At 40.3% G+C, this 27807-nt stretch overlaps 1 protein-coding gene and 1 pseudogene across 1 annotated transcript in view; both read left to right on the top strand.

Annotated features, from left to right (window-relative positions):
* Nucleotides 1-27807, top strand: part of SLC35A1 (solute carrier family 35 member A1) — a 38350-nt gene that overhangs the window by 8792 nt on the left and 1751 nt on the right. Inside the window, exons 3-7 of the mRNA XM_075554795.1 lie at nucleotides 9129-9288; nucleotides 13521-13673; nucleotides 20485-20551; nucleotides 22575-22751; nucleotides 23202-23336. Coding sequence (XP_075410910.1) covers nucleotides 9129-9288; nucleotides 13521-13673; nucleotides 20485-20551; nucleotides 22575-22751; nucleotides 23202-23336 — 692 coding nt within the window. The remainder of the gene's footprint in view (nucleotides 1-9128; nucleotides 9289-13520; nucleotides 13674-20484; nucleotides 20552-22574; nucleotides 22752-23201; nucleotides 23337-27807) is intronic.
* On the top strand, nucleotides 10541-11825 carry LOC142453467 (non-selective voltage-gated ion channel VDAC1 pseudogene; annotated as a pseudogene).

The raw sequence follows: 27807 nt of genomic DNA, 5'->3' as shown, positions 1-27807 counted from the left end.
ATAAACATCAGGAAATATTGGTTACATTTTTTGAGATTCTGTGCTATACACAAAGTAGCAAAGTTGATTTCGTAATTTGGATTTACCTGTACTTAAAAAAGTTCTTTACCACACGATGCTGAAATAATTCTTTCTGTAGAGCTAAAGATTGAAATTGGACTTTTTCTTTTAAATATTATAACAAAACTTCCTTTTTTTCCTCACCTGAGAGAAAGGACCATAATGTCAGGATACTATGGAGTGATCATGTCAGAAATAGTCAAAAGTTTAGAACTTTACCTTTCTCTTCAGAGGAAATCTTTAAAGGACGACCTTGGTAGTGAGAATGGTGTTTTTGTATACTCTTAGGAAAATAGTATACAGTTAATAGAAAATAGTACATAATACATTACTAAATTTAGAGTTGAAGGTTTTGACGAATGACTTCTGAGAAGGGGAGCAAACTTTCTATTAAAACTATTAAATGAATTAAAAGCTTCCAGACACAGGTTTTAAGTGGAAGACCAGTTTGTTAGGATTTAAGGTGGTAGTGAGCTTTTATAATTAGGAAAGCCTATTTGGTCAGTGACAGTGAAGGTCAAATGAAAGACCCCATGCTCTTTGGTCCCCTGTCTTTCTGTTTCTTATCCCAAGGCTGCAAGGGCTTCAGGCAGAAACATTTGGTGCTGGTTGGCTTTAAGACATTGGAATATCACAATTTAATTTTTTAAATTTCTTTTTTAAAAATCATTTTATTGGGGGGCTTGTACAACTCTTATTACAATCCATATATATTTCCATTGTGTCAAGCACATTTGTACATTTGTTGCCTTCGCCAATCTCAAAATGTTTGCTTTCTCCTTGAGCCCTTGGTATCATCTCTTCATTTTTTCCCCTCCCTCATTAACACTTGATAATTTATAGATTATTATTATTTTGTCATGTCTTACACTGTCCAACATCTCCCTTCATCCACTTTTCTGTTGGAATATCACAATTTCATTTTAACCCCAATTCTTTTCTTTGGACCACCTAAAATGTTATCAATGCACTTAATTTTTTTTTTCTGTTGTGTTTAGGCTATTTAACTTTTTAGAATAAAAATAACGTTGCTTCAGTCGAGTACCTGATCTATGAGGGTAAGTCAAAAAGTATTGCTTCTAGAGTTTTAGTACACACACACGTTTGTTCCAAGTAAAATATGTTTAAACCTATCTTTGAAATTACTGGATAGCTACAGATAGGTTCTCTCAGTAATGTATATCTCCTAGTCTCAGTAGGGTCCCTCAAAAATGTCCCTTTGGAACAGTGCCTTCTGAGGGGACCTTCTGGGCCACTTCAACTAAAGGCAGAGGTCTGCCCAGAAGGTTATGGTGACTTCTTTTGGGGAGCCCAAGGACATCATCTTGGTAGGTTTTCTTGAAGGATACTGCATATGATTCTAGGGGCTATTAGGAAGAACATTTTAAAAAACTGAACACTGCGTTGGTGAGGAAAAAGACCAAGAAAATTGGTGTGAGGAATTTTTTCCCATGAAGACAATGCACTTGCTCATTCTTAGAGGGTAGCAAGGGCTGCCTATGAGAATTTCATTGGAAAACCTTATTCCATCTGCCCTACGGCCTTCTAATCTTGCCCCTAAATTGGAGGGGGCAGAATTCTTTGGGGGAAGGACTAGAGATGGAAACACCACCTTAAGAAGTGTGTAGACCTAGATGGAGGCTATATCAAGAAACAATTGCTTCACATTTGGGTATTTTGTATAATACAGGTTTCTATCTTATAGCAATATTCTTTGATTTACCCGTATATATTGGGCCTAAAAGGGTTATGTATTTTATTTTTTAAAGAAAGTAATGTTAATTTAGGCTAAAGAACAGAAGGCAGAAAAATGCATACTCTCTCAAAGAAACTCAAGAAAACTGCAAAAAAACACGAGGAAACCACTTAACATATATTATTGATCTTAGTTAAGATTGCCCTCATAAAGTCAAAGAAGAATGCCCCTTTTGGGGCATTGTTAAAAATGCATGTTTGAAAACCTTTATAAGCAGATATGTAACCTTTTTTCTTTAGAAAGCAAATAACTACACCAAAGAATATCAGCTGTTAATCATTGTCAAGCCATGTTATGTAAAGTGCCAAGCATCTTCCTCTGAGATTTGTGGCAACTAAATTGGCTGCCTCCATGCACTCAGGATTGCTGCTATTGAGTGAGGCAGACTGCCCAAGAATGATGGCATGAGGGAAAACCGCCCTCTGCCTCCCCATTTAGAAACAGGTGAGAGAAACCCAGGCAAATGCTGCCAATTTACGTTTCACTCTTTACTCCCCTGTCAGCCGCAGCCATTTCCACTTCTCTGATGACAAGTCTTAGGTTCAGAGGCATTTTAATTTGCTCACGGTTACCTAGAAAGCCATTAGAAGGCAAGTTCCTCGGTCTTGCAGTTTCAAATGACGAGTCTTGCAGAACAATGAAATGACCAGTTTTAGATTAGCCAGGACATAGTGACATTGCTGTGCATTCAGCAGTTTTCTTTTTTCCTTCCTAAACTTTATTTCTAATTGTTAACAATTTACCATGCATGTTTCATCACAGTTTCTCTGCGTGCATTTGTAATGTTCCCTCCCTGAACAGAAAGGAAGTTGATCAGCTATATCTTTGTCCCTCTTCTCTAGTGCTTATATCCTAAAAACAAGGAGCTTCTCTTACATAATCACAATAAAATGATCAAAATCAAGACCTCAGTAGTACTCAAATAGTACTATTATCTACTAATCTTGGAAACACTTTGCCAGTTGTCTTACTAATGTCTTTTATAGCAACATAATTTCTGGAACTGAGACCTAGTTTAGAATCACCTTTGATGACATTTAGCTGTCACTCTCCCAGTTCCTTTAATCTAGAATAATTCTCCCTTTTATGCCCTTGAGCTTGTTGGAGAGCAAAGGCCATTTGCTTTATAGACTGGCTCTCTGATGGCTTCTTATCAGATTTCGTTCTAAGGGGTAACAGATACCACAGAAATGATGCCTTCTCCATGTATTATGTCACGAGGCACCAACAGCAATTGTGTCCCGTTACTGGTGAGCTACCGTGACGTCTTGATTCAAGGACTGTCTGCACAGTTTTTCCATGCATGTGATCATTCTCCACTTGGTAACTAGTGAGGATCTTGTGGAGAGACTTTGAAAGGAGGTAGAAGTCCTTTCTTGTCACACTTACTCACCAGTGCTCCTCTGAGAGTCTTTCCTGCAGCAGTTATCACTGCGGTGGTTGCCAGTTGATGGGGTTTCTGATTCCGTCACTCCTTGTACATTTGCTAATCGGCACTCTACTTTGCGGAGCTTTCCCTTCTCTCTCACTTATTCATTCTATCACCACAGACTCATGGCTTTATTTTATGGCTTATATCTTGTTGCTGTCATTATTTAATTTGATCCGTAAATTGCCCCAGATTTGGATAGTGGGGTCTCCTCCTGTTTTTTTGTATGAGTCTTAAGAGTAGCCTTTTTTTAACCTCTTAAGGTAGTAAGATATCCTAGGCTTATCTTGTACTTTCCCTACATCAAGGCTGAAATCAAGTTTTCCAAGGAACCCATGTTTAGTAGAGAATGACATTTAGAAGTCAGGCTAGGTATTTGATACAAACATTCCTATTGGAGCACCATTGCTCTGTGCTCTCTCAACAGATAGAACTAGGGAATAGTGCAAATGTCCACCCATGTGTGACAAGGGGGCTCAAAGAGGTCATGGAAAATTGGTATTAAAAATAATGCTACATTCCATGAATTTTATGTAGCCTTGTAGTTCTTATATTGTGTAACAAGGGGGCTCAAAGAGTTCATGGGAAATTGGGATTAAAAAATGCTACATTCCATTAATTTTTTGGTAGCCATGTATTTCAGCATGTGTGGCGGTGTGCGTACATGTGCATAATGATGTATATGAATCCATTGCTACCTCTAAGTCTGATCCAATACCATAGGATTCCTTCCAGCCTCTCCCTTCCTAGCCAGGAGCCTAGTGGTGTGGTGGTTATGTTTTGGGCTGTTAATCTGAAGGTCAGCAGTTCAAAGGCACCTGGAGAAGTTTTATCTTGTCCTATATGGTCACTATGAGTTGGAATTGATTGGAAGGCAGTGAGTTTATTTATTTATTTATTTTTGTTTTCTCTTTTCCCATATTTATCTTTGCCATTGGTGTCAAATGGTGCCTCCCATTATCCCCATTGTACTTTCTATTTCCAATCTTAGAATAGGTGATACGTACTTTCAGAATTTCTAACTTAAACAGTTATGAAAAACAAACTTACCAATTAAAATTTAGTACTCATTGTTTGTTGTCTTTAATTTTAACACACATGGTAAAAAAATCTCATGTTTGAGAATACTCAGGTTCATTCTTTCTCCTTTAGTGAACTTTTATTAACTTGAAATATTATCAAAAATATTTGGTTTGTCTTTGTTTGTACTCTCCATCCTAGTTAACTTATTTTGAATTTCCAGTAAATATGGAATTTGAAATTATGATCTCAAACAGAAGTTAGAACTGCAAGGAAAAAAGGGTGTGGGGGAAGAATTAATGGGTGGCTGTTTTATTTTGTTAAATGAGGTTTATAGGATCTAATTGGTAGCTTTTAGTTATTTGCTGGGCATTGTATGTGATACACATTATATACATGGCTTCACTTTGCTTTTTGTTTTCATCCAGTGTTTCACATCAGTGATGGTTCTGTGTCAGTAGAGGGAGATCTATATCATCTTTTTTAAGAGCTGCCTGGTATTCCATTATATGGATGTAGCATCTCATGGACATTGGAATTGTTTCCATCCTCCTGATGCTAAAAACAAAGATATCTAATAAATATCTTTTTATAAGCACCTTTGGCACATGTGTGATTTTGTCAGATCACTAGTAAGCGAAAGGGAAACAACTAGATCCTGCTGTTGAGGTAAATTAGATAGTAGCTTGATGTTGCAAAATCTTTATATTTTTGGTGTTCTTTTTTTGAAATGTTTGAATTATAAGTTTCTAAGCTATGATTGATTAAAATATAGAGCTGTACAAAATTTTGAATTTTATAACAATTTACTCCTACAAGTCACATGAAAATTTCTTGCTGGAAGTATGCTTATGAAATCCTGCCACAAATACTGGTAATTTTGATTTAAAACCTCCGTTGGTAGTATATAGAGAAGTAAATGAAAACACTTTCACATTGTCTTAGTATAAAGCCAACTTTTTATTGTTTACTTTTCACCATGGTCTATAAAGACTACGAAGAAACTTATCAGGATGTATAAATGTAATATACTTTGGGTATGTTTACTAATAAACCAAATGCATCTTAATTCTTTGATCTATATACCCACATAAGACTGCAGAAAATTCTATTTCATTTGTGTTAGTCTGGGTATTTTAGAGAAACCAATCCACAGAAACTCATGTATAAGAGTTTTATATAAAGGTTAAGTGCACATCAAGAAAACATCCCAACCCAGTGCTTCCCAAACCCACACGTCCAACATTAACCCATATATCCGACACCCATTCACAAAGTCCTCCTCCATCTCACAAAACACACATTGTGACACTGACTGCAGGAGGAAAGCCGAATCAGTGAGCTTGTAAGCATCTCAGTGCTGGCAGGGGTCTCCACATGGCTGCTCTAGCACCCAGGGCTGCATTCGGGTAGGTCCATGTGACTTCTTGGGGATATCTTATAGGAAGTGGGCCTTGCCAGCTGAAGCAGGGAACTGGTTAAGGCAGCTGCACCCTGGTCCAACCATCAGAAAGCAAGAGACCCGAGAACTAGAAAGGCAAGACTCACCAAGCCATTTATCCCTCTGCCCTTCAATTAGCCCCACATGTGTTTATCAGCCAGGTTGGCACAATAAACCTTAACTATCTCATAATGATATAACATAGAATGATTGTGGACTTGTCAGATACTTGTGTGTAGTCCCCTTGTAGTGACATGTAACTTGCAGTGCTCCCTTTTGCACAGTACTTTGGTAGTCTGGCCAAGATTTTATGCCTTCTAGTATGTGTCCTAGTAGTTCCTCAGCAGATCAAGAGCTAGAAGAATGAGGCCTACTTTTGGCCAAACATTGATCAGAAAGAATTGATATTAGCCGGGTGATTGGAACTTTATTGGGGGAGGCAGACATGGACTTTGCTATGCAATCAACTCGGAACTTCAGAGTTTCTTCAGGTTACAAAGGGTTACACATTATTGATCCTATACTGGTAACTAAAGTCAGACTAATGATTTAAGTAAGCATCCCAATGAAAAAGAAGACTATCTAAAATGCTACTTGATTATATGGTCTATTTCTCTTAACCAGCACCATTATGTATGTAATTATATTTAGTACATTTGTTTTTAGCAAAAGGTGTTCATTAAGGTGCTTGCAATTTGATTTTCAAGAGTAAATCAGGTCAGGAAAGTAGAGGAAAAAATAATCTTTGGTTTTCTATGTGTTCTTACAGTATGTTCAAGGTTGTCATATACTTAAAATTGATCCTTTATTTTTATGTTCCTAATAGGAACACAAAAGGACAAACCATTGCTAGCATGTAGCTGGAAAATAGGGAGCACTTGTGATTTTTCTATAATTTTAGAATGTAAAGCTATCTATGTGCTTTAAGAAGTATTTGATCTTAATTTTACTTTCTGATGATTTTTGGTTTTTTCTTTTACTAGTTTTTAAAGCATCCTCTGCTTAATTTTACAACTTCAAAATCTCTTACTATGGTTATATAATACTGCTAGAAATCTAAGCGAGTGTGATATAACTTGAGCTTTTTCACTAGTTAGCATCTGGTATATACCTTGGCTTCTCTAATAGCTGCATCAGAGAAGTAACAGAAAAATACAAAGCAAGAAACAGCTCCTAAGCATCCAACAGAAAAGAAAGTCATTGAACCCACAATTCATGGTTGGAAGTATAAAACCCTACCCGATTCACAATTTAAAAAATGTTAATAAATTGAACATTTTTTAAAAGGCAGAAGAACCAAAGGCCTGAAGGTTGAGACACACTGCTTCATTGGTTTGTACTGATAAGGCCGAGGGAGATGATAAAATGGCATCCATAGGAAAAGACAACCACTGTCCTGAAGCCTTTCGGATCTGTTTGGGGAATCTTAATGGATCTGGGAAGCCGAAGAGTGTTTGTACTGCTAGGACATTGTTCAGTAGTTCCCTGCCATGATGCGCTAAAGATACATCAAGTATATAAATCAGCATTCTAGGAATACATTATAAATCAGTACAGTGAAAGCACTGCTAAACACAATCTGTAAGATTATGCTGTCTCCCACCCCGCCACCCCATTCAGGGTGACGAACAACAGAGACATGGGTGAAGGGAGACAGCAGATGGTGTAAGATATGAAAATAATATTTTATAACTTATCAAGGGTTCATGAGGGTAGGAGAGGGAAGGGAAAATGAGCTGATACCAAGGGCTCAAGAAGAAAAAACATGTTTTGAAAAGGATGATGGCAACACATGTACAAATGTGCTTGACACAGTGGATGGATGGAATGTTAGAAGAGCTGTAAGAGCCCCCAAAAAAGATGAATTAAAAAAAAGGATTATATTGTCATGATGCTTATTAATGATCATTGTGGTAATATTTAATTATATTTTCAAAAACATTACTTTGCTAAGGTAGTCCATTGAATTGGACCCCTATAGGTTTTTTTTCTCTGAATTTTAATCTTCATATCTTTTAAATATTTTATTCAATTTTATAATTGGAAGATAATATGGTCTGGAGAGGAAAATTATTCTTTATACTTTAAGATGGAATATATCAACAATGTAGATTTTTATTAAAAGGCAGCTTTTAAAAAGTGTCAAATGTTTAAAGGGCCACTGTTAGATACCTGGAAACAAGATACCTGGAACCTCTTCTATCTAGAATTTCTCTGTAAGTGATCTTTTTGGTGTTATGCCTTGGGCTGCTAACTGCAAAGTCAGCAGTTCGAAACCACCAGCTGCTTTTTGGGAGAAAGAGGGTTTTCTACTCCGATGAAGAGTTGCAGTCTAGGAAACCCACAGAGGCAGTTCGGCCCTGTCCTCTGGGGTCGCTACGTGTGGTACTGACTTGATGGCAGCACGTTTTCCTTCTTCTGACACAGTTTGTAGGCCACTGCCAGATTGCTTATTCTCAGCAAGTACTTTCACAGATTTACCAGTGAGCTGTGGAGGGTGTTGACTATGGCAACAGAAGGAAGGGCTGTAAATAAGAATGCCTTGTAGTTCAGTGGCCTTGACACATTTTCTATCTTAAGTATTTCCTTGGAGTCTGGAGTGTTCTACAAGGACTAGATAATCACAGATCATTAATTAGACATTATAGACTTTGTGTTCTCAGAACGTAGGTAATTATTTTTGTAGTATTGAAATTCATATAATCAGCAACTTGATTATATTAACCAAAATTTCAGAAGCTTACTGGTGTTAACATAAATATACTTTTGTTGATATTAGCTAATTACTGAGATTTCTTGCAAAATTATACATATATGTACTTAAGCTTTTTAATGAGAATATGGTTATGTAAATAAAAGATATTGTCTCCTGTATTTCATAAGCACTGAATTCATTTACAGATAAAAATTGATCTAAATTTCTCAGTACTTAACCCAAGTGGTTAGCATAATATATTAAGGCCTTTTTCTTTCTTTTTAAAATTTTAATCTTTAGTAGTTTTTCTTTTAAAAAAAACTTTAGAAATTAATATGCTGCCCAGTAAAAAAAATAACCAGGGTGAAATTGATGTCAAGGGCAGGTAAGGTTGCAGGGGACTCATTTCATTTCTTTTTGGTAAGATGTGCAATCTGGTTTTGTGTTATCTAACATGCTAAAAAACTGGAGCTTTGACCAGTAGCTGCATTGTGGGCATCCTTTCCCAAGTAGAATTTGTAGTTGTAATTCTTCTATAAGGGTGCATTGTTGGTATATTTCTTCTAATGACCCTGAAAGTAGTTGGAGATTATTAAAACAAAGGTAGTTTCTAAGTGGCATCAGTGGGCTTAATGTAACTATCCTCTGTATGAGGGAATGGGTGTCAGTAGGATGCTCTTAATTCTTTCTCCCCTACCCTCCTATCTACCCCCTTTTGTTTTCAAAGAGAAACTGGCAGTCTGGGTAGATTCAAGACATCTTTAAGAGAAAATGTCTTGGGAAGCCCCCAGGAACTGATGAAGCTAAGTGTGCCATCACTGGTGTATGCTGTGCAGAACAACATGGCTTTCCTCGCTCTTAGCAATCTGGATGCTGCAGTGTACCAGGTAGGTGGTGTTGTTCGTAATGCACAACACAGAATTTAAAAAATGATTGTAGGGTGAACAACTTTTTAACCCTTTATAATATCAAAGATTATCAGGGAACCAATAGAGAGGTCTGAGGGGCTGGCCCCAATCCCAACTACGTGGACAGCCTCCCCCTCCCTGCAGAAGAATTCACTTAAGATGACAGCACTTAAGCTACCACAGGGAGAGTGACATGTCTGATTGGAGCACACAGGAGCAAATGAAGGGGGAGGAAGAGAGAGTGGAACACATCCTGGCCCACCAAGCCCTGAGGATGAGAGTCCCGCTCAGAGCAGCCAAAGCACAGAGAGAACCATAGGGCTGGCCCCACTATAAGACACGACGCTTCTCGCTGACCCATAGTGCTACAAGGGACAACACTGGAGACACGGGAATTGCGCCCATTCACCCCACCACACTGAGGCAAAACACTAAGGGTGTGCAACAGAATAACAAGGGGAGCAGAGCAAGGAAGTTCCGAGGGAATACCAAAAATAGACATTGGGGCCAGGGTGTGGCACCCCATCAGACTCAACTGGAAAATACTCGTAAAGGTCTACAAACAGACCTTGAATTATTTACAAGCTTTTCTTTTTTGTTGTTGATGGTAGTGGTGGTGGTTTTGTTGTTGATTTTTCTTTTGTTGCTTTGTTTTGTGCTGTTTTGTTTTTTGTGCATATTATCTCTGCAGGTCTATCTAGATAAGATAGGTGGGATAAACAATCTGGAGGAAACAACGGACTGACCGCTCTGGGGGGACATGGGAGAGGGAGAGGTAGGGGAAAGGAAGTAGGTGTTAACAAGCCCAGGGACAAAGGAACAACAAGTGTTCCAAAATCGATAGTGAGGAGGGTGTATGAGACTAGTAGGGCTTGATCAAAAGCAGTGTAAGGGAGAGAAATTACTGAAACCCAAATGAAGGCTGAACGTGATAGTGGGATGAGGAAAAAAGGAAATAGAGGAAAGAACTAGGAGCCAAAGGACATTAATAGAGTTCTAAATACAGGTATTTGCATATGTAAATATATTTAATATATGATGATGGGGAAATTGATCTATGTACATATATTTATAGTTTTAGTATTAAGGTAGCAGATGGACATTGGGCCTCTACTTAAGTACTCCCTCAATGCAAGAACACTCTGTTCTATTAAACTGGCATTCTATGATGCTCACATTCACGACACTATCACTGAAGACAAACTGGGTGCATAAGCAAATGTGAAGAAAGCTGAAGGTGCGGCTCGCCCGATTCCTCTGCGCCGCAGCCCACGCCGTCGCCACCGCCGAGCCCGCTGCTACCGCCTCCGAGCAGAGGATGGCTGTCCCTCCCACGTACATTGACCTTGGCAAACCTGCTCGGGATGTCTTCACCAAGGGCTACGGGTTTGGCCTCATAAAACTGGATTTGAAAACAAAATCCGAGAATGGACTGGAATTTACCAGCTCCGGCTCAGCCAACACTGAGACCAACAAAGTCACGGGCAGTCTGGAAACCAAGTACCGGTGGACCGAATATGGGCTGACGTTCACAGAGAAGTGGAACACGGACAACACCCTTGGCACTGAGATCACCGTGGAAGACCAGCTGACCCGTGGACTGAAGCTGACCTTCGATTCATCCTTCTCCCCGAACACTGGGAAAAAGAACGCCAAAATCAAGACGGCGTACAAGCGGGAGCACGTCAACCTGGGCTGTGACGTGGATTTCGACATTGCCGGGCCTGCCATCCGTGGGGCTCTGGTGCTGGGCTACGAGGGCTGGCTGGCCGGCTACCAGATGAACTTTGAGACCGCCAAGTCCCGGGTGACCCAGAGCAACTTTGCGGTTGGCTATAAGACGGATGAATTCCAGCTTCACACCAATGTGAATGACGGGACAGAGTTTGGCGGCTCCATTTACCAGAAGGTGAACAAGAAGTTGGAGACTGCGGTCAATCTCGCCTGGACAGCTGGGAATAGCAACACCCGCTTTGGAATAGCAGCCAAGTACCAGATCGACCCTGACGCCTGCTTCTCGGCAAAGGTGAACAACTCCAGCCTGATCGGTTTAGGCTACACTTAGACCCTAAAGCCAGGCATCAAACTGACGCTGTCTGCTCTGCTGGATGGCAAGAACATCAACGCCGGTGGCCACAAGCTTGGTCTAGGACTGGAATTCCAAGCTTAAATGAATACTGTACAATCATCTAATTTTAAACTATTTTGCAGCATAGCTACCTTCAGAATTCTAGTGTACCTGTTACTGTTGTATGTCTGGGATGCAAGCATTGCTCAATATCATGTTAGACCTCCAGGTGACAGCTGATTCAGCTTTAACGTGTTCCCCTCTCTGAGGTACAGAAGAGACCCAGCTCCAAAAGGTCTTTCAGCTGTAGACTTTGGGCGGCGGGGTGGTGGACTTGGTGACCCCTTCTAGAGGTTCCAGGTTTCTTTTTGATCTAGAAATGGCTGCAAGTGGAAGCTGCTCATGTGTAGGCACTTTGTAACTTCACAGTGAGTCAGGAATGAAATTATGACTTCTTGAGAATCGAACCTTGCTTTCCTAACCTGAGCGCTCACTGCTTGATGGTGTGGGCACACCCAGCCGAAAGGGGCTTTTGAAGACCCATCTTCATGACCTGTTTCCACTCTGGTCCATCACCTCTTTACACCAAAAGTCCTCTGCTGGTGTGGTAGCTGATTTGTGTGTGCGCGTGTGCCATTTTGGGGTGAAGAAGGTAGGTGTGATGAAGCCAATAACCCAGGACTTTTAACCCCTCTCAAGTTGTGGTTTTGTGTCCTTGCCCCGGAGTGTGGACTAGCTCCCAACACCAATAGCCCCCCCCAGCCGGCTGTGTCGGTAACCGGAACCACCCGGTGACAGCACCCAGAATCTCAATCGGGCTGGTGGTGTCTTCACCACTCAATTTGTTTTTTAGCCGTGTCATGGGTACATTTTAGAGTCTTCCATTTTGTGTGGAATTAGATCCGCCCCCATCAAATGCTGTAATTAACATCACTTAAAATAAAACTTGAATAAAAAAAAAAAAAAGAAAGCTGAAGGTGCCTGGCTATCAAAAGATATAGCATCTGGAGTCTTAAAGATAAGCAGCCATCTAGCTGAGAAGCAACAAAGCCCACATGGAAGAATTACACCAACCTTGTGTGATCATGAGGTGTCGATGGGATCAGGTATCAGGCATCAAAGAACAAAAAAATCTTTTTTTTTAAAAAACATTTTATTAGGGGCTCATACAACTCTTATCACAATCCATACGTATACATACATCAATTGTAAAATCACATCTGTACATTTTTTGCCCTAATCATTTTCAAAGTATTTGCTCTCCACTTAAGCCCTTTGCATCAGGTCCTCTTTTTTTCCCCTCCCTCCCCGCTTCCCCCTCCCTCATGAGCCCTTGAAAATTTATAGATTATTGTTTTGTCATATCTTGCCCTATCCAGCATCTCCCTTCACCCCCTTCTCTGTTGTCCATCCCCCAAAAAGAACAAAAAACCTTATCATTGTGAATGAGGAGGAGTGGGTACCCAAAGCTTATCTGTAGACAACTGGACATCTCCCTGCAGAAGGGTCACGGGGAGGAGACGAGCCAGTCAGGGTGTGATGTAGCAACGATGAAACATACAACTTTCCTCTGGTTCTTAATGTTTCCTCCACCCGCCCCCCCCATTATGATGACCCCAGTTCTACCTTACAAATCCAGCTAGACCAGAGGATGTACACTGGTACAGATAAGAGTTGGAAACACAGGGGATCCAGGATAGATAAACCCCTCAGGGACAATAATGAGAGTAGCAATACTAGGAGGGGAAGAAGGTGGGGAGAAAGGAGGAACTGATCACAATGATCTACATATAACCCCCTCCCTGAGGGACGGTAAACAGAAAAATGAGTGAAGAGAGACACCGGTCAGCGTAAGACATGAAAAAAAAAATTTATATATTATAAAGGGTTTGTGAGGGAGGGAGCGGGCAAGGGGGAAAATCAGCTGATACCAAGGGCTCAAGTAGAAAGTGTTTTGAGAATGATGATGGCAACAAATATACAAATGTGCTTGATACAATGGATTCTTGTATGGATTGTGATAAGAGTTGTATGAACCCCCAATAAAATGATTAAAAAAATTATTTTCTGATATTTCTGTAAATGTTATCAGAAATAATATATATGTGACAAAGACTAGCTGAATTCTTTATTTTGCTTCCAGGTGACCTATCAGTTGAAGATTCCTTGTACTGCTTTATGTACTGTTTTAATGTTAAACCGGACACTCAGCAAATTACAGTGGGTTTCAGTGTTTATGCTATGTGGAGGAGTCACACTCGTACAGTGGAAACCAGCCCAAGCTACAAAAGTTGTGGTAAGAAGCAAAATGTACATCATAAGTAAAACAGGGAACTTTTAAAAGAGTAACCCACTTGCAGTAGTTACACTGATGAATGCAGTATGATTACCTTTCTTGCACTTAACATAGTAGACAAGATTTTTAAAGTTTCTCAGCATAATGTTGCTAATTATTACAGACAGTAGCACTAGCTTTCTGTTGTCTGTTAAGTGTTGGACACCCACCAGCCGTTTTCAGGGAGAAAGATGAGGCTGCCTGCTCCCATAAAGATTCACAGCCTTTGATACCCTCGGATATACGGTTGCTATGAGTCAGACTCCAGTCCATGGCTTTGAGTGTGGTTTCATTTGGTTGTATGCTCTGTTTCTTAAGAGGAAATGTATATAAAATGTTAGAGACATAAACTACCTTGAATATAATTTAAGAGTCTGAATTGCGTGGGAGGGTGGGGGAGGGAGGAAGAAAAAGAGCTGATACCAAAGGCTCAAGTTGAAAAAAACATTTTGGAAAGGTTAATGGCAACATATGTACAAATGTGCTTGATACAATGGATGCATGGATTGTTCTAAGAGTTGTAAGAGCCTCCAATAAAATAATTTATTAAAATAAGAAAAACAATAAAAATCATATTGAAAACACTAGGACTTAAATAAAAATACTGTTTAGTCTTAAAAAAAGAGAAGAGTAAACAAGGACTCAATAGCAGTGAGTTTGATTTGGGTTTATGTTATCCAGCCCCTTCAGAATTGAAGTGGAAAGAGGCAAAGTAACTTGTTCAGGGTGACACAATTACTACGTAACCTATGAGTAGGACTCAGCCAAGGTCCACACAGGATTTCTAGGTCTCATGGATAGTGCAGAAACACTGGGCAAGGTAAAGGTTTTCTTTAGCAAGTTTGCATAATCTCTCAACTCATAGTTGTTTATCCTTTTGCACCTGCTCATATTGTCCTGCCGAGGACTAGAGGGGAGGGGAGGAGAGGGAGTAGGCTTTCCTACTGATAATTGATCAACAGAATAGGACCAAAATGCCCTTTACTTAGAAGAATCATCAGTTTGTTAAGAGTTGAATGTTTAGGAATGTATCCAATTTTTTGTCTTATATGCCTCAGTCAGTTATTTCCCTAAAGACAAGTAGGAACGGAAGCTCCAGCGGAGTGACCTTCAGAAGACCAAGGACTTCTCCCTACAGTCAGACTCTGCTTTTTGTAGCACATAGAGGAGCATGGCTCGAAGGAGCACGAGGCAGCTGGGAATTTGCAGAGAATTGATGAAAGTAGGAAGCCAGTTCCTCTGTAGGTAGTTACTTACTAGCCTAGTTCCTGGAGAAATGGTGTGTCCCCCTTTCTTCTCCCAGTGAGTTGTAGGTTAATCTTTACTGTCTTCAGATGATGTAATAGCATGTGCATATTTTGGATGATAATATAAAACATTGATCCACATACAAACTAGGAAGTAAAGCTAACACTTTACATTTGAGTTTTACGTGACACAACATTTGAAAAGATGTAAGGTTCCACCTCACATAGGTAACGTATGTGAAAAGTTAGTAAGCTAAGGCAGAGCACAAGTTCATCAGATCTTTGGGCCACTCTAACAGGTTCTTTCATACTTAAACTAGAATGTAGCTTCCTATACCTGTCAGAGCTCTGCTCGCTTCATTTGAGGATTTTGTGTCATCTTCCTTCAGTTAAACGACTCTAATTTACGCATAGGGTTTCTAGGTAAGAGACGTCAGATCCCCACTTCCTGCTCCAAACTTTTCCTTTCCCTTATTTTTCTTTTGTAGATGCACGCCTCTGGTGTTCCTCAGGAAACTTTCGAACGTCACACTTTCTCCGGGTGTTGCTTGAGTAGTGAGAGGCATAGCTTGCTAATTACCTCCTTTATTCTGAATACTACAGTCTTGTTAAACCAGCATTTAGGGTTCTTTTTAGTGGGTCGGGGAATAACCATTCTCAAATTGACTACTGGCAGTCCCTATATTACAAACAAGTTCTATTTCTAAGTCTTTTTATATCAAATTTATACATCAGTCAGAAGAGTTAGGTATGATTCATGTCAGTTACATATTTGTTACAGTATATATAAAGTTTATTTCTATGCATAATAAACATTAAAAACACTTCCAGATATACTAAAGCATCTTTAACATAATATAATAATAATAATGCTTTGATTTATGGCACAGTAGGGCCTATTTGTTCATAAGAACCATTATGTGTATCTTGAATTTTTAATATAATAGGCATTTTGGGGTTGCTTCTTACAAGCATAAGTTGAATGTTTGTAACCTGGGGACTGCCTAAATATACTTGACATGTAGCTGTGTTAATTTTAATACATTTGTTTCAGATCAGATGTGTCTCAGCATGAGCTTTTTCTAATTTAAAATACTGGCTTTTTTTGGGTGTGTGTGTCTAATATTCTTCCTGTAGATTTGATTCCATGGAAATGTTTGTATAGTACAGGACCTGAGTGCTGTGGGTATGCCTCTAAACCACCCTTTAGCTTTTTTTCCTTGCATGATTTTTCTGGGTCAGGAAGTTGGAGGAGTCTGAGCTGAGTGCTTCTGGTTTATAGGGTCACTTATAAAAATTGCAGGCAAGATATCAGCTAGGGCTTGAAGGCTTGACAGGCGAGCGGATCTGCTTGTCCAGCATGATTTTGTTTTTACTAATTAGCACTCTTCAGTGTGGTCATTCACTCAGCTGTTATTCTTAATATACAAGATATTCTACAAATCTGTCATAGTTCTTGCCAAACATCACCTATAGGAGGAATCCTTTCAATTAAGAAATTTGGCATGTTTTACTCTTTGGGAGACAATGCTGTTTTCTGTTCAGCTTTTTAAGTTCTTTATACTGTGTCTGTCCTACCATTTTGCTAGAACCACAAGAGACTCACAACTGACACCACATCCGTGACACTCACGGCCCATGCTCTTCTAAAACGATCACGTTATTCACTCACACCTGCAGTAATCAGATGATCATATGAAGCCGATAGTTTTTAATTACGTCTTTGTTGTTGAAAACATGCACAACAAACCATATTCCAACTCCTGTACAATTCAGTGACATTGGTTCTGTTCTTAAGCTTATGCAAGCATTCTCATCCTCATCTTCGGACTTCTTCTTCTACCATTAATGTGGTCTCACCCCCCCTCCCGCCCCCATTTCTTCTAACCATTTGAGTTACTATTGTGAATTTGATTCCTTCCCTTCGAGAGTTCTTTGAAAGAGCATAATGCTCAAGGGCAGATGTTCTTTACTAATTAAGCTAAACTATTGCTAGGGTTTACTCACTGGGCTGCAAGCCACATAGTAGGCAGTTTGAGAACACCGGGCACTCCAGAAGAAGAAAAAGTGGGCTTTCTACTCTGGTAAAGAGTTACAGTCTTAGAAACCCACAGGGGTTGATGGCAGTGAGGTATTTTTTCCTTTAATTGTTCGGTTATACAGCCAGCCCTAGTGACATAGTTACGTGTTTGGTTACTAACTGCAAGGTTGGAGGTTTAAACCTACCAGCCACTCTCCAACGGAGGATGGAGGATGGAGGGTGGGTGTTATCTACGTAAGCCTTGGAAACCTTAGATAGAGTCGCTGTAAGCTGAAATCGATGATGGCAGTAGTTTTGTAAGGAGCGGTGGTGGTGGTATGGGTTAGATGTTGAGCTGCTAGCCACAAGGCCAGCAGACTCCTTCAGCTGCTCGGGGGCAGAGAGATGCTGCTGTCTGCTCCCATGAAGATGGATAGCCTCCGAAACCCAAGGGGGATGTTCTGCTTCGTCCTATAGGATCACTATGAGCCCGCATCATCCCGATGGCAGTGGGAGTATTGTTTTAAGTTTAAAGAAGGCTTCAGGGCATGTTTTTGGTTTGAAGTTTAAGGTTTAAAGATTATCTCAGGATAGTAATCCAGGTTCATCCAGCCTCTATTAACTTCAGGAAGTCTGTATTCTACGAGAATTTGAAATCTTGTTCTACATTTTTCTCCCTCTTGATTGGGATTCTTCTGTAGGCCTTCTGATCAAAATGGTCAGTAATCTTAGGCTAGTAGTATTTTCAATCATTTTTTGGATGAGAAAGCTGATGGGCAAAGAGGGTTAGTAACTTACCAGGCATAGCACTTGAGCCTGCCCGTAGCCCAAAAGATTTCCTGATCACTGCACTGGCCTCCCAGCGTACGGCTTGCACAGCGCGCTGTAATTTCCACGGGCTTTCTTCTTTCCTTCTGCCACTTTGAAAATGACAGCATTTGCCCTATTCAAGTTTTCTGGCATGTTTTCCAGTTTTTATGTCCTGGTTTGTTATTTTTCATGGTCAAAAAATGTACTCAACTAGATACTCATAGTCTCACAAATTCAATGTCTTGGATATTATTTGTCTTGTAAGTATGCTTTGTTACACCTCCTTTTCAAACTACTCACTGAGAAGTTAGAATTGGGTAATCCTCTTTTGTCTGTTATCTAACAGTACATTATCTAGCCCAAGAGATGTTCTCGTCTCACTGAACTAAATGTACTTTTAACAGCCGCCTTTAGCGCTGTTAAGTACCTTTGCAATGTCTGCTCAGTCTGAATTTTCAGTTTCTTCACAGCTCGTCTGAGATTCCTGGCTCACGTCCTCTAGGTAATGTGTACTTCATCTCTTCTTTTGTACGTCCCTGGAAAATCAGAGTTCACCGATGCCGCCCTTGGTTTGTCATGTGATTTCTTTCTTCCCTTTTTACTGTGCACCATCATCTCATTTTTCAGAACCTCTTTTTCCTCTTGAACCATCTTCCCACTAGCCAGGAATTCTAGCTTGAGGTTTTCAGTGTTTGTATTTTGATTTATTCCAGACTGCAGTACATGTCTCTGTGCCGTGCCTAGTTATGACTCAGTCTGTGATGACACGACTGCCTTCCTCCAAGGTGCCCGTTACTTCCACAATATCACCCAGCAGTGTCAGATCCAACGGAGCAGTTTCTATCATTGTTTTTCCTACTTGTATAGAAATTAAACTGATAAGGAAACAAGGCAAGAATTTATCAGACTGTTCTTAGCAGCTTGAATTTCATCCCATCAAATGCCAGGATAGGTTAAACCTCTCACCATTATATTCTCTGAGATGTATACCAGTCTTGTCACTTGTATCAGGGAACCATCCATGTCCATGAGTTTATCACTGCTTAACTGTGATTCTCAAACGTCAGTGTACCTCAGAACCAACTGGAAAGGTAGTTGAAACAGATTGCTGAACCCCACCCCAGAGTGTATGATTCAGTAGCCTGGATCCCTGTGGTGGCCTAGTGCTTATGCATTGGGCTGTGATCCTCGAGGTCTGCAGTATGAAACCACCAGCCACTTTCTTCTTCTGAGTTAGTCTTGGAAGCTCACAAGGGCAGTTCTACCCTGTCTTGTATGATGATTGTGAGTCAGCATTGACTCGGTAGCAGTGAGGGTTTGTTTTGTTTGGAGATCCTGGGGTAGGACCTGATCATTTTTATTTCTGTCAAGTTTAAAGTGCTGCTGCTGCTGGCCCAGGGACCACACTTATAGTATACTTTCATTTCACCTTTTAACTTCATGTAAACATTTCAGGGCAAGATTTCTCCCATAGGTATAAGCATAAAGAAGTCTTCTCTTTACATCAAACTTACTTATTTTGAACAAAATGTGCTTTCCTGGCCACATTACAGCCACAAGTCTCATGAGTTTCAGTGATGCTATCGCTAGTATTCATCTCTCAGGAAAGTCCAAAGAAAACCCATGAGTATTAGTTAAGGGCGAGGAGATAAAGATAGAACCCAAGGTTCCGTTAGCACTTTTCTTACCATATCATGTATACCTGTCAGTCTCTCATGTGAACTATTTAAGAGCTTTCCAGTTTTCTTATCCTCATTTTATTCATTTTCATCTCTGGCATTTAGCAGGTATTCTGTAATTATCTGGATAAAAATACAACCAAACAAGAGAGACTTAAAGCCAGTATTCTGCCTTTTGATGATAGTAAAACTTTGACATCTTTGTGCAAAAATTGCATCAAAGTAGCAACATAATAAAACAAGTTAAAGTCTTACTGTTTCCAAGAATGATGCTATACGGGCTAAGTAAGAGCGAAGGCGGGAGTTAAAATTGTGAAGCAGGCTGGTTATGCCAAACTCCGTGTCAGGGGCTTGGTCATAGTATCATAGTAGGGAATAGGAAGTAGATGTGAAGACAGGTTTACATGATGCGCTTCCATGGCTGTGACGTGAGGGACACTCTTCAGGCCTTGCTTTGGTTATTTCTGTGATTATCTTTTTGTTTGCTTGGTGCTGCCTTATTCTATAGCAGGGGTTCCCCAACTGCGGCCCGCCAAGGACATTTATCCTGCCCGCTGGGTGTTTTTGCCCGTTTGTGTTTTTACTCCAAAATAAGATATGTGCAGTGTGCATAGGAATTTGTTCATAGTTTTTTTTAAAACTATAGTCTGGCCATCCAACGGGTCTGAGGGACAGTGAACTGGCCCTGTTTAAAAAGTTTGAGGACCCCTGTTCTATAGAATTACCATATCTGATAGAGGACACATTTTCAATAGAACTAGGACCAATTAGAAAAATCATTTTTCTGTTGCTGGACGTAGACACAGCGAAATAGGCAGCAGTTGCCCAGGTTCCGCCTGCAGTTCATGACACTGAGGCATAAACATCAGGTCCCTGGCCCGGCACTGCCTGTCTCTCTTCTCCAGTGTACCCCCAGGTGGATATGTGATGCAGACTTTGTTTTTCATTTGTTTGGTCTCTTGGATGAATTCCACTTGTTAGTTACTAAAATAACTCTTACAAAATTAATATTACAGATGGAACAGAACCCATTGTTAGGGTTTGGCGCCATAGCAATTGCTGTATTGTGCTCCGGATTTGCAGGTAAATCATAAAGCCACCATTGTATTCCGTCCAATTTTTTGAATACATCACCTTTAAACCGAGATTTAGCTTACCTTTATCATAGCTTATCATAGCTAACAATTTTCTTCCTTTTGAAGCTTTGTTTTCTGTCATTTACTTTTGTGTCAGCTGTCTTTCTAATAAGTAGGTGGTAGCATTGAACTCAGTTCAGACCTCAGTCCTTATTCATACTTGCAGTTATCTAAGAATCTACTTCTTCCACAGTTCAGCCAAGAACCCAGAAGTAAGTGCAAAAAGACTTGCATCTGAAAATGGAGAATATTAGCTCAGAAGGGCCAAGTATTTATTTCCATTTCCCTGGAAATGGTGCTGTCTTTAAGCTAGATCCTGCCGCTGTAAGTTGTTAATGCCAGCCATTCAGTATGTTTTCCCTGGTGACCAGAAGTTCTGTTTCAGCAGATGATGAACAGGAATGTGCAAAGGGAGCAGGACGGAGAGCCCCGTAGAAAATTAAACACCTGAAAGTAACACACAAAAGAGGAGGAAGAGAACACAAAGCCAGCAACCCAAATAGCAATGGGCATCTGGGATCACAAGTATAGGCAATCTTTCCATTGAACCTACAACAGGCAGGGAAGTCTGAATGCCATGTCATATGGGGAATGTGTCTTTTAGAAATAGTCCCAACAGAAAACCTTAACGTTCTCTGTAGGAGAGCTTATTATTTACAGCTATAAGTCTTTATTATTTATCTTCTACTTGTGCCATTCCAAGAATCAGGAAACATTTTGACTATAAACGCCAGCTGAAAATGGGAGTGACATATTGTTTGTAAAGATGTTTTATAAGAGTGGGTAAAAGCTAAATGTAGGAATATATATAATTAATTAGTTAATGATAGTGTCATGTTAAACTTTTATTCTTAAGAGCTAGCAAAAAAAAAAGCCCCCCCCCCAAAAGAATACACTGTTTGATGTTTAGCTCCAGTTTGAACGATTACATGTTTACACCCATCAATCTGTTTGGTTCAGACTTTCATTGCACAACGAAGGAAAGGGTTTAATAGCACTGTATGCTTGGAGAAGCGGGGCACTGACTAGTAACCAAATAGATTGTAAAGTCAGCGAACATAGGAATAACAATTGTAACAGCTGTCATTTTCAGGCTCTTTTTAATCAGAACAGTCTTGGTTTTCATTAGACTTGTGGGTTGATTAGTGTTTTAGAGTCAATTCCTAAATCTCTAATTAGCGTAGTATTTATGTTAAAATCTTTAATATCATTGTTAAAAACATACAGTCATTAAAAGTATAAAGCTTATAGCAATGATATATGGCATTTAGGAGAAGAACCTAAATTTCTTTGGAGTATCTTGAGAAAAGCTATGGACCTTCCACCTAGAAAAATGTACATGCACACAAAACTGATTCTCAAGTGAGGGAGTTCATCGTAGCTCTTGTGCAATTATACATGTATTTGGGTTTTAGAAACCTGCTATAAAGGAATGTGGCTTCACTCAGCCAGCAAGAACTGTTTAATTTTCGAGTTGTGTTATTTCCTCTGAAAAAATTCTAAGTGGTAATTTTGAAGTTTCTTTTGCAAAGTTAGGGGTGCTTACTACTAGACACATGTGCCAGGGATATGATTACGATAATTCACTCCAATAACAGTTTTCCAACTGACCATAGGCAGCCTAACCTTTTTATTGGCAATATGTAGTACACAAAACTTTTGTGATCTATTTTATTGCTATTACAGGTAGAAACTATTCTTAAACATAATCTTAGTAGTCTTCTATTAAAGGCACCTATAAAAAGTTCCTTCTTAATTATTCATTTGATAAGATCTGCAAAAACGCTTACTGGTATTGTTCAGGATGTCCTGTCACAGCGTGCATAATAAATTTTCCCTTTAATTAGCCTAAAGTACATTTGTTCCCCAAACCACAGACTTTATATGTATGAATGTTATTCTAAATGAGAAACCTTTAATTTCTCATATCTTTATTTAATTTCATCTTTGCATGTCTACTTTTCTTTCAGGAGTGTATTTTGAAAAAGTTTTAAAGAGTTCAGACACTTCCCTTTGGGTGAGAAACATTCAAATGTATCTATCGGGCATTGTTGTGACATTAGTTGGCGTCTACTTGTCAGATGGAGAGGAAATTAAAGAAAAAGGATTTTTCTATGGTTACACATATTATGTCTGGTTTGTCATCTGTAAGTATCTGGGAATTCAAGGTTCTGGGTAGACCCGCCTCCTTCCCTTTTTAAATGTTAGATGCCCATTTTAAGCCTTTGCGGCATTTTGAAATTGTTCCTTTGAGACTGTGAATACCAGTTTGAAAATGTAATTTTAGTTTTATTGACTTGCTTCTGTGGCACAGCTATCCCAAAGCAATTTTGCCTTCACAATCACAAGTATCTAATGTGCTAGCAATAAATGTGTACGATCTAGTAGTAGACCACATAGCCCTCTGGGCATCTGAAATACAATGTTGCTCTGCAGAACGACTACTCAATTTTAATATAAACTCTCAAATGGCTGCTTTTAAGGAAAAGATTTCCTAGGTAAATTAGTATGTCATCTCTGGGGACGAAAGTTGTCTTACCTTTGCAGGATGTTTCATTTACTGGAGTGTTAAGATTTCCTTTCTTTCTGTGTACAAGTCCTTGCGAGTGTTGGAGGCCTCTACACGTCAGTTGTGGTCAAGTACACGGACAACATCATGAAAGGCTTTTCTGCAGCTGCCGCCATTGTACTTTCCACTGTTGCATCTGTGATGCTCTTTGGATTACAGATAAGTGAGTTGTTTGGACTTTTAAATTATTAACATGGAAGAGCCTCATTTCCTTGATTAATCTTGTACTACAAGAGCCTCATTTCCTTGATGAATCACTGTGTTTATAGAAAATTTCTAGCTATGTTACCATTTATCCTACCAGTGAAGCAGTACTTCAGATTGTTGAACTGATCCCAGAATGTAAGCTGGCACGGGCTGGTCCTATGTGAAATGGGCCCCTCAGTTCCAAAATACAACTTTATTTTTTTCCCCTCTTCTGCCCTGCCCCAATCAGGACCTCTCTGCTCCAAAGGTAATAATAGAGAGGTGGAAGACAACTGAGTGATTCAGGGTGCAATCAGTGTGATTAGCAACTTAAAGGAAACAAACACGGGATTTAGGAAATGATTACTTTCAGCAGGCTTTCTGTGTGAAGGAAAGAGCAGAAAACATCTCTTGCCTCCCCTTCATTTGCACCACTCAACTTTTTTTAGACCTACACATTGGTTTTGAAATTATAATACAATTGTGGGTTTTCTTTCACGAAGATGTCTTTGCTTCATGTATTTTTAATCAATACAAAATCTATTACTGTAGCTGACATTCCGGGAGAAGGATGGAGCCTTCTAGTCCCTTAGGAGTTACAGTCAGTCTCGATCTCATGGTGCCCGTTCTCCCTGCCCTCGAGGGTTGCTATGACTCGGCGTCGGCTCCATAACAATGAGCGAGGTCTCTTTTGTCATAGCTGGTATTCTGTTATCACCACTAATGTAATTTTCCCTAGCCTGCGTCCAGTATTATGTTAACTTCTGAATTATGTAAGCAGTCATTTTGATTTAACATTACAGGGTACTTTTATACGACAGTATATTCTTTTTGTTTTTTTTTTTAAATTTTAACAATTTATTGGGGCTGATACAATTCTTTTCACAGTTCATACATATACATACATCAATTGTATAAAGCACATCTGTACAGTCTTTGCCCTAATCATTTTTTTCTCTTTTCTTCTTTTACATTTTATTAGGGACTCAAACAACTCTTACCACAATCCATACATATACATACATCAATTGTATAAAGCACATCCATACATTCCCTGCCCCAATCATTCTCAAGGCATTTGCTCTCCACTTAAGCCCCTTGCATCAGGTCCTCTTTTTTTCCCCCCCTCCCTCCCCATTCCCCCCTCCCTCATATGCCCTTGGTAATTTATACATCGTTATTTTGTCATATCTTGCCCTATCCGGAGTCTCCCTTCCCCCCTTCTCTGCTGTCCCTCTCCCAGGGAAGAGGTCACATGTGGATCCTTGTAATCAGTTCCCCCTTTCCAACCCACTCACCCTCCACTCTCCCAGCATCGTCCCTCACACCCTTGGTCCTGAAGGTATCATCCACCCTGGATTCCCTGTACCTCCAACCCTCATATGTACCAGTGTACAGCCTCTGTCCTATCCAGCCCTGCAAGGTAGAATTCGGATCATGGTAGTTGGGGGGAGGAAGCATCCAGGATCTGGGGGAAAGCTGTGTTCTTCATCGATACTACCTCACACCCTAATTATCCCATCTCCTCTCCTAAACCCCTCTATGAAGGGATCTGTATTGGCCGACACTTGGGCCTTGGGTCTCCACTCTGCACTTCCCCATTCATTTAATATGATATATATATACATATATACACATACATATATACATATACACATATACACACACTTATATCTTTTTTTTTTTTTGCATGATGCCTTATACCTGGTCCCTTGGGCACCTCGTGATCGCACTGGCTGGTGTGCTTCTTCCATGTGGGCTTATTTGCTTCTGAGCTAGATGGCCGCTTGTTCACCTTCAAGCCTTTAAGACCCCAGACACTATCTCTTTTGATAGCCGGGCACCATCAGCTTTCTTCACCACATTTGCTTATGCACCCATTTGTCTTCAGCGATCCTATCATGGAGGTGTGCAGTCAATGATATGATTTTTTGTTCTTTGATGCCTGGTACTGATCCCTTTGGGACCACTCGATCACACAGGCTGGTGTGTTCTTCCATGTGGACTTTGTTGCTTCTGAGCTAGATGGCTGCTTGTTTATCTTCAAGCCTTTAAGACCCAAGTCACTATCTCTTTTGATAGCCGGGCACCATCAGCTTTCTTCACCACATTTACTTGTTCACCCACTTTGGCTCCAGCCGTTGTGTCGGGAGAGTGAGCATCATAGAGTTCCAATTTAATAAAAGAAGGTATTCATGCATTGAGGGAGTGTTTGAGTAGAGGCCCAAGGTCCTTCCGCTACCTTAATACTTGACCTATAAATTTAGACACATAGATCTATTTCCCCATCCTCCTATATATATTTGCATGTACATGTCTTTGTCTAGACCTCCATGAATGCCCTTTGACTCCTAACTCTTTCCTCCATCCCCCTTGACCTTCCTCCTGCCCTACTACCATGCTTCATCGCCACCTGGGCTAGAGTATACCTCTTCTCTAAGCAACCTTATCCTTGATCATTTCCCACTAGGCCTGCCACTCCCCCTTCTCTACCATTTGGGGTCCCATGATTTTCCCTTGTCCCTGGGTTTGTTAACACCACTTCCTTACCCCCCCTACCCCCCCACCCCAAGTCCCCCCGGAACTGTCGGTCCCGTTGTTTTTCCTCCAGATAGTTCATCCAGCCTGTCCTATTCAAACAGACCTGTGGACAGTATATTCTTTACTGAGAAGTTAGTGTACCACAAACTAATGTGGAAGAAGAATCTGTCGGGGGGAGTGGGGACGGAGGGGGAAACAAGGAATCTGTCAAATAGCTAAGAAAAGAAAGCAATGTGGCCCATATTAACATTTCACATTAAAATTGATAGCTATTATAAATGCATACGGAAATCCCAGAAAACCATTTTTTAAAAAACATTTTATTAGGGGCTCATACAACTCTTATCACAATCCATACATATACATACATCAATTGTATAAAGCACATCTGTACATTCTTTGCCCTAATCATTTTTCTTTTTTTACATTTTATTAGGGGCTTATACAACTCTTATCTCAGTCCGCACATATACATACATCAATTGTATAAAGCACATCCGTACAGTCTTTGCCCTAATCACTCTCAAAATCATTTGCTCTCCACTTAAGCCCTCTGCATCAGGTCCTTTTTTTTTCTCCCCCCTCCCTCGTGAACCCGTGATAATCCACAGATTGTTATTTTGTCATATCTTGCCCTATCCGGAGTCTCCCTTCCCCCCCTTCTCTGCCGTCCATCTCCCAGGGAGGAGGTCATATGTGGATCCTTTTAATCAGTTCCCCCTTTCCAACCCACTCACCCTCCACTCTCCCAGCCTCGCCCCTCACACCCCTGGTCCTGAAGGCATCGTCCACCCTGGATTCCCTGTGCCTCCAGCTCCCATATGCACCAGTGTACAATCTCTGCCCTATCCAGTCCTGCAAGGTAGAATTCGGATCATGGTAGTTGGGGGGAGGAAGCATCCAGGATCTGGGGGAAAGCTGTGGTCTTCGTTGGTACTACATCGCACCCTGACTGACCCGTCTCCTCTCCGAAACCCCTCTGTGAGGGGATCCCCAGTGGTCGACACTTGGGCCTCGGGTCTCCACTTTGCACTTCCCCCTTCATTCACTACGGGGTATATATATACACACACATGTATATACACACATGTATATATACATTTTTTTTTGCATGATGCCTTATACCTGGTCCCTTTGGCACCTCGTGATCGCACCGGCTGGTGTGCTTCTTCCATGTGGGCTTTAATGCTTCTGAGCTAGATGGCCGCTTGTTTACCTTCAAGCTCTTAAGACCCCAGACATTATCTCTTTCGATAGCCGGGCACCATCAGCTTTCTTCGCCATATTTGCTTATGCACCCGTTTGTCTTCAGCGATTGTATCATGGAGGTGTGCAGCCAATGATATGATTTTTTGTTCTTTGATGCCTGATAACTGATCCCTTTGGGACCACGCGATCACATAGGTTGGTGTGTTCTTCCATGTGGGCTTTGTTGCTTCTGAGCTGGATGGCCGCTTGTTTATCTTCAAGCCTTTAAGACCCCAGTCACTATCTCTTTTGATAGCCGGGCACCATCAGCTTCAAGTTTTTGCTGTACCATTTATTAGCTGTGCACCATTGGGTAAGCTACCTAACCTGTTAGTTTCTTTATATATAAAATGGGATTGTCACCCACTTCCTGGGGTCTTTTCTCAGATAAAGTACTTAGACCAGCTCTAGACATACAGATAAGAGTTTTGTGTAAAGCCACCCCTGAAGTACTCAAGTTTCTGCAGGTCCTCCATTAGATGTCTTCTGATTTTTGTGAGCTTTTAATTGCAGTTCTGTTCCATCTTTATGCTGAAAAAAGCCTTTGCTCCTCTTTGTAATACTCAGTGTAAAATGTTTGCACTTACTGTGAGTCTAGAAAATGAATAGTGCCTTAGCAATCTTTCAGCTCTCCATTTAGATTTAAATTAATTCCTCCC

The sequence above is a fragment of the Tenrec ecaudatus genome, chromosome 7 (genome assembly GCF_050624435.1).
Source record: "Tenrec ecaudatus isolate mTenEca1 chromosome 7, mTenEca1.hap1, whole genome shotgun sequence".
Classification (NCBI taxonomy): Eukaryota; Metazoa; Chordata; class Mammalia; order Afrosoricida; family Tenrecidae; genus Tenrec; species Tenrec ecaudatus.
The sequence above is the reverse complement of the archived record's forward strand: the minus strand, read 5'-3'. Positions and strand labels throughout refer to the sequence as shown.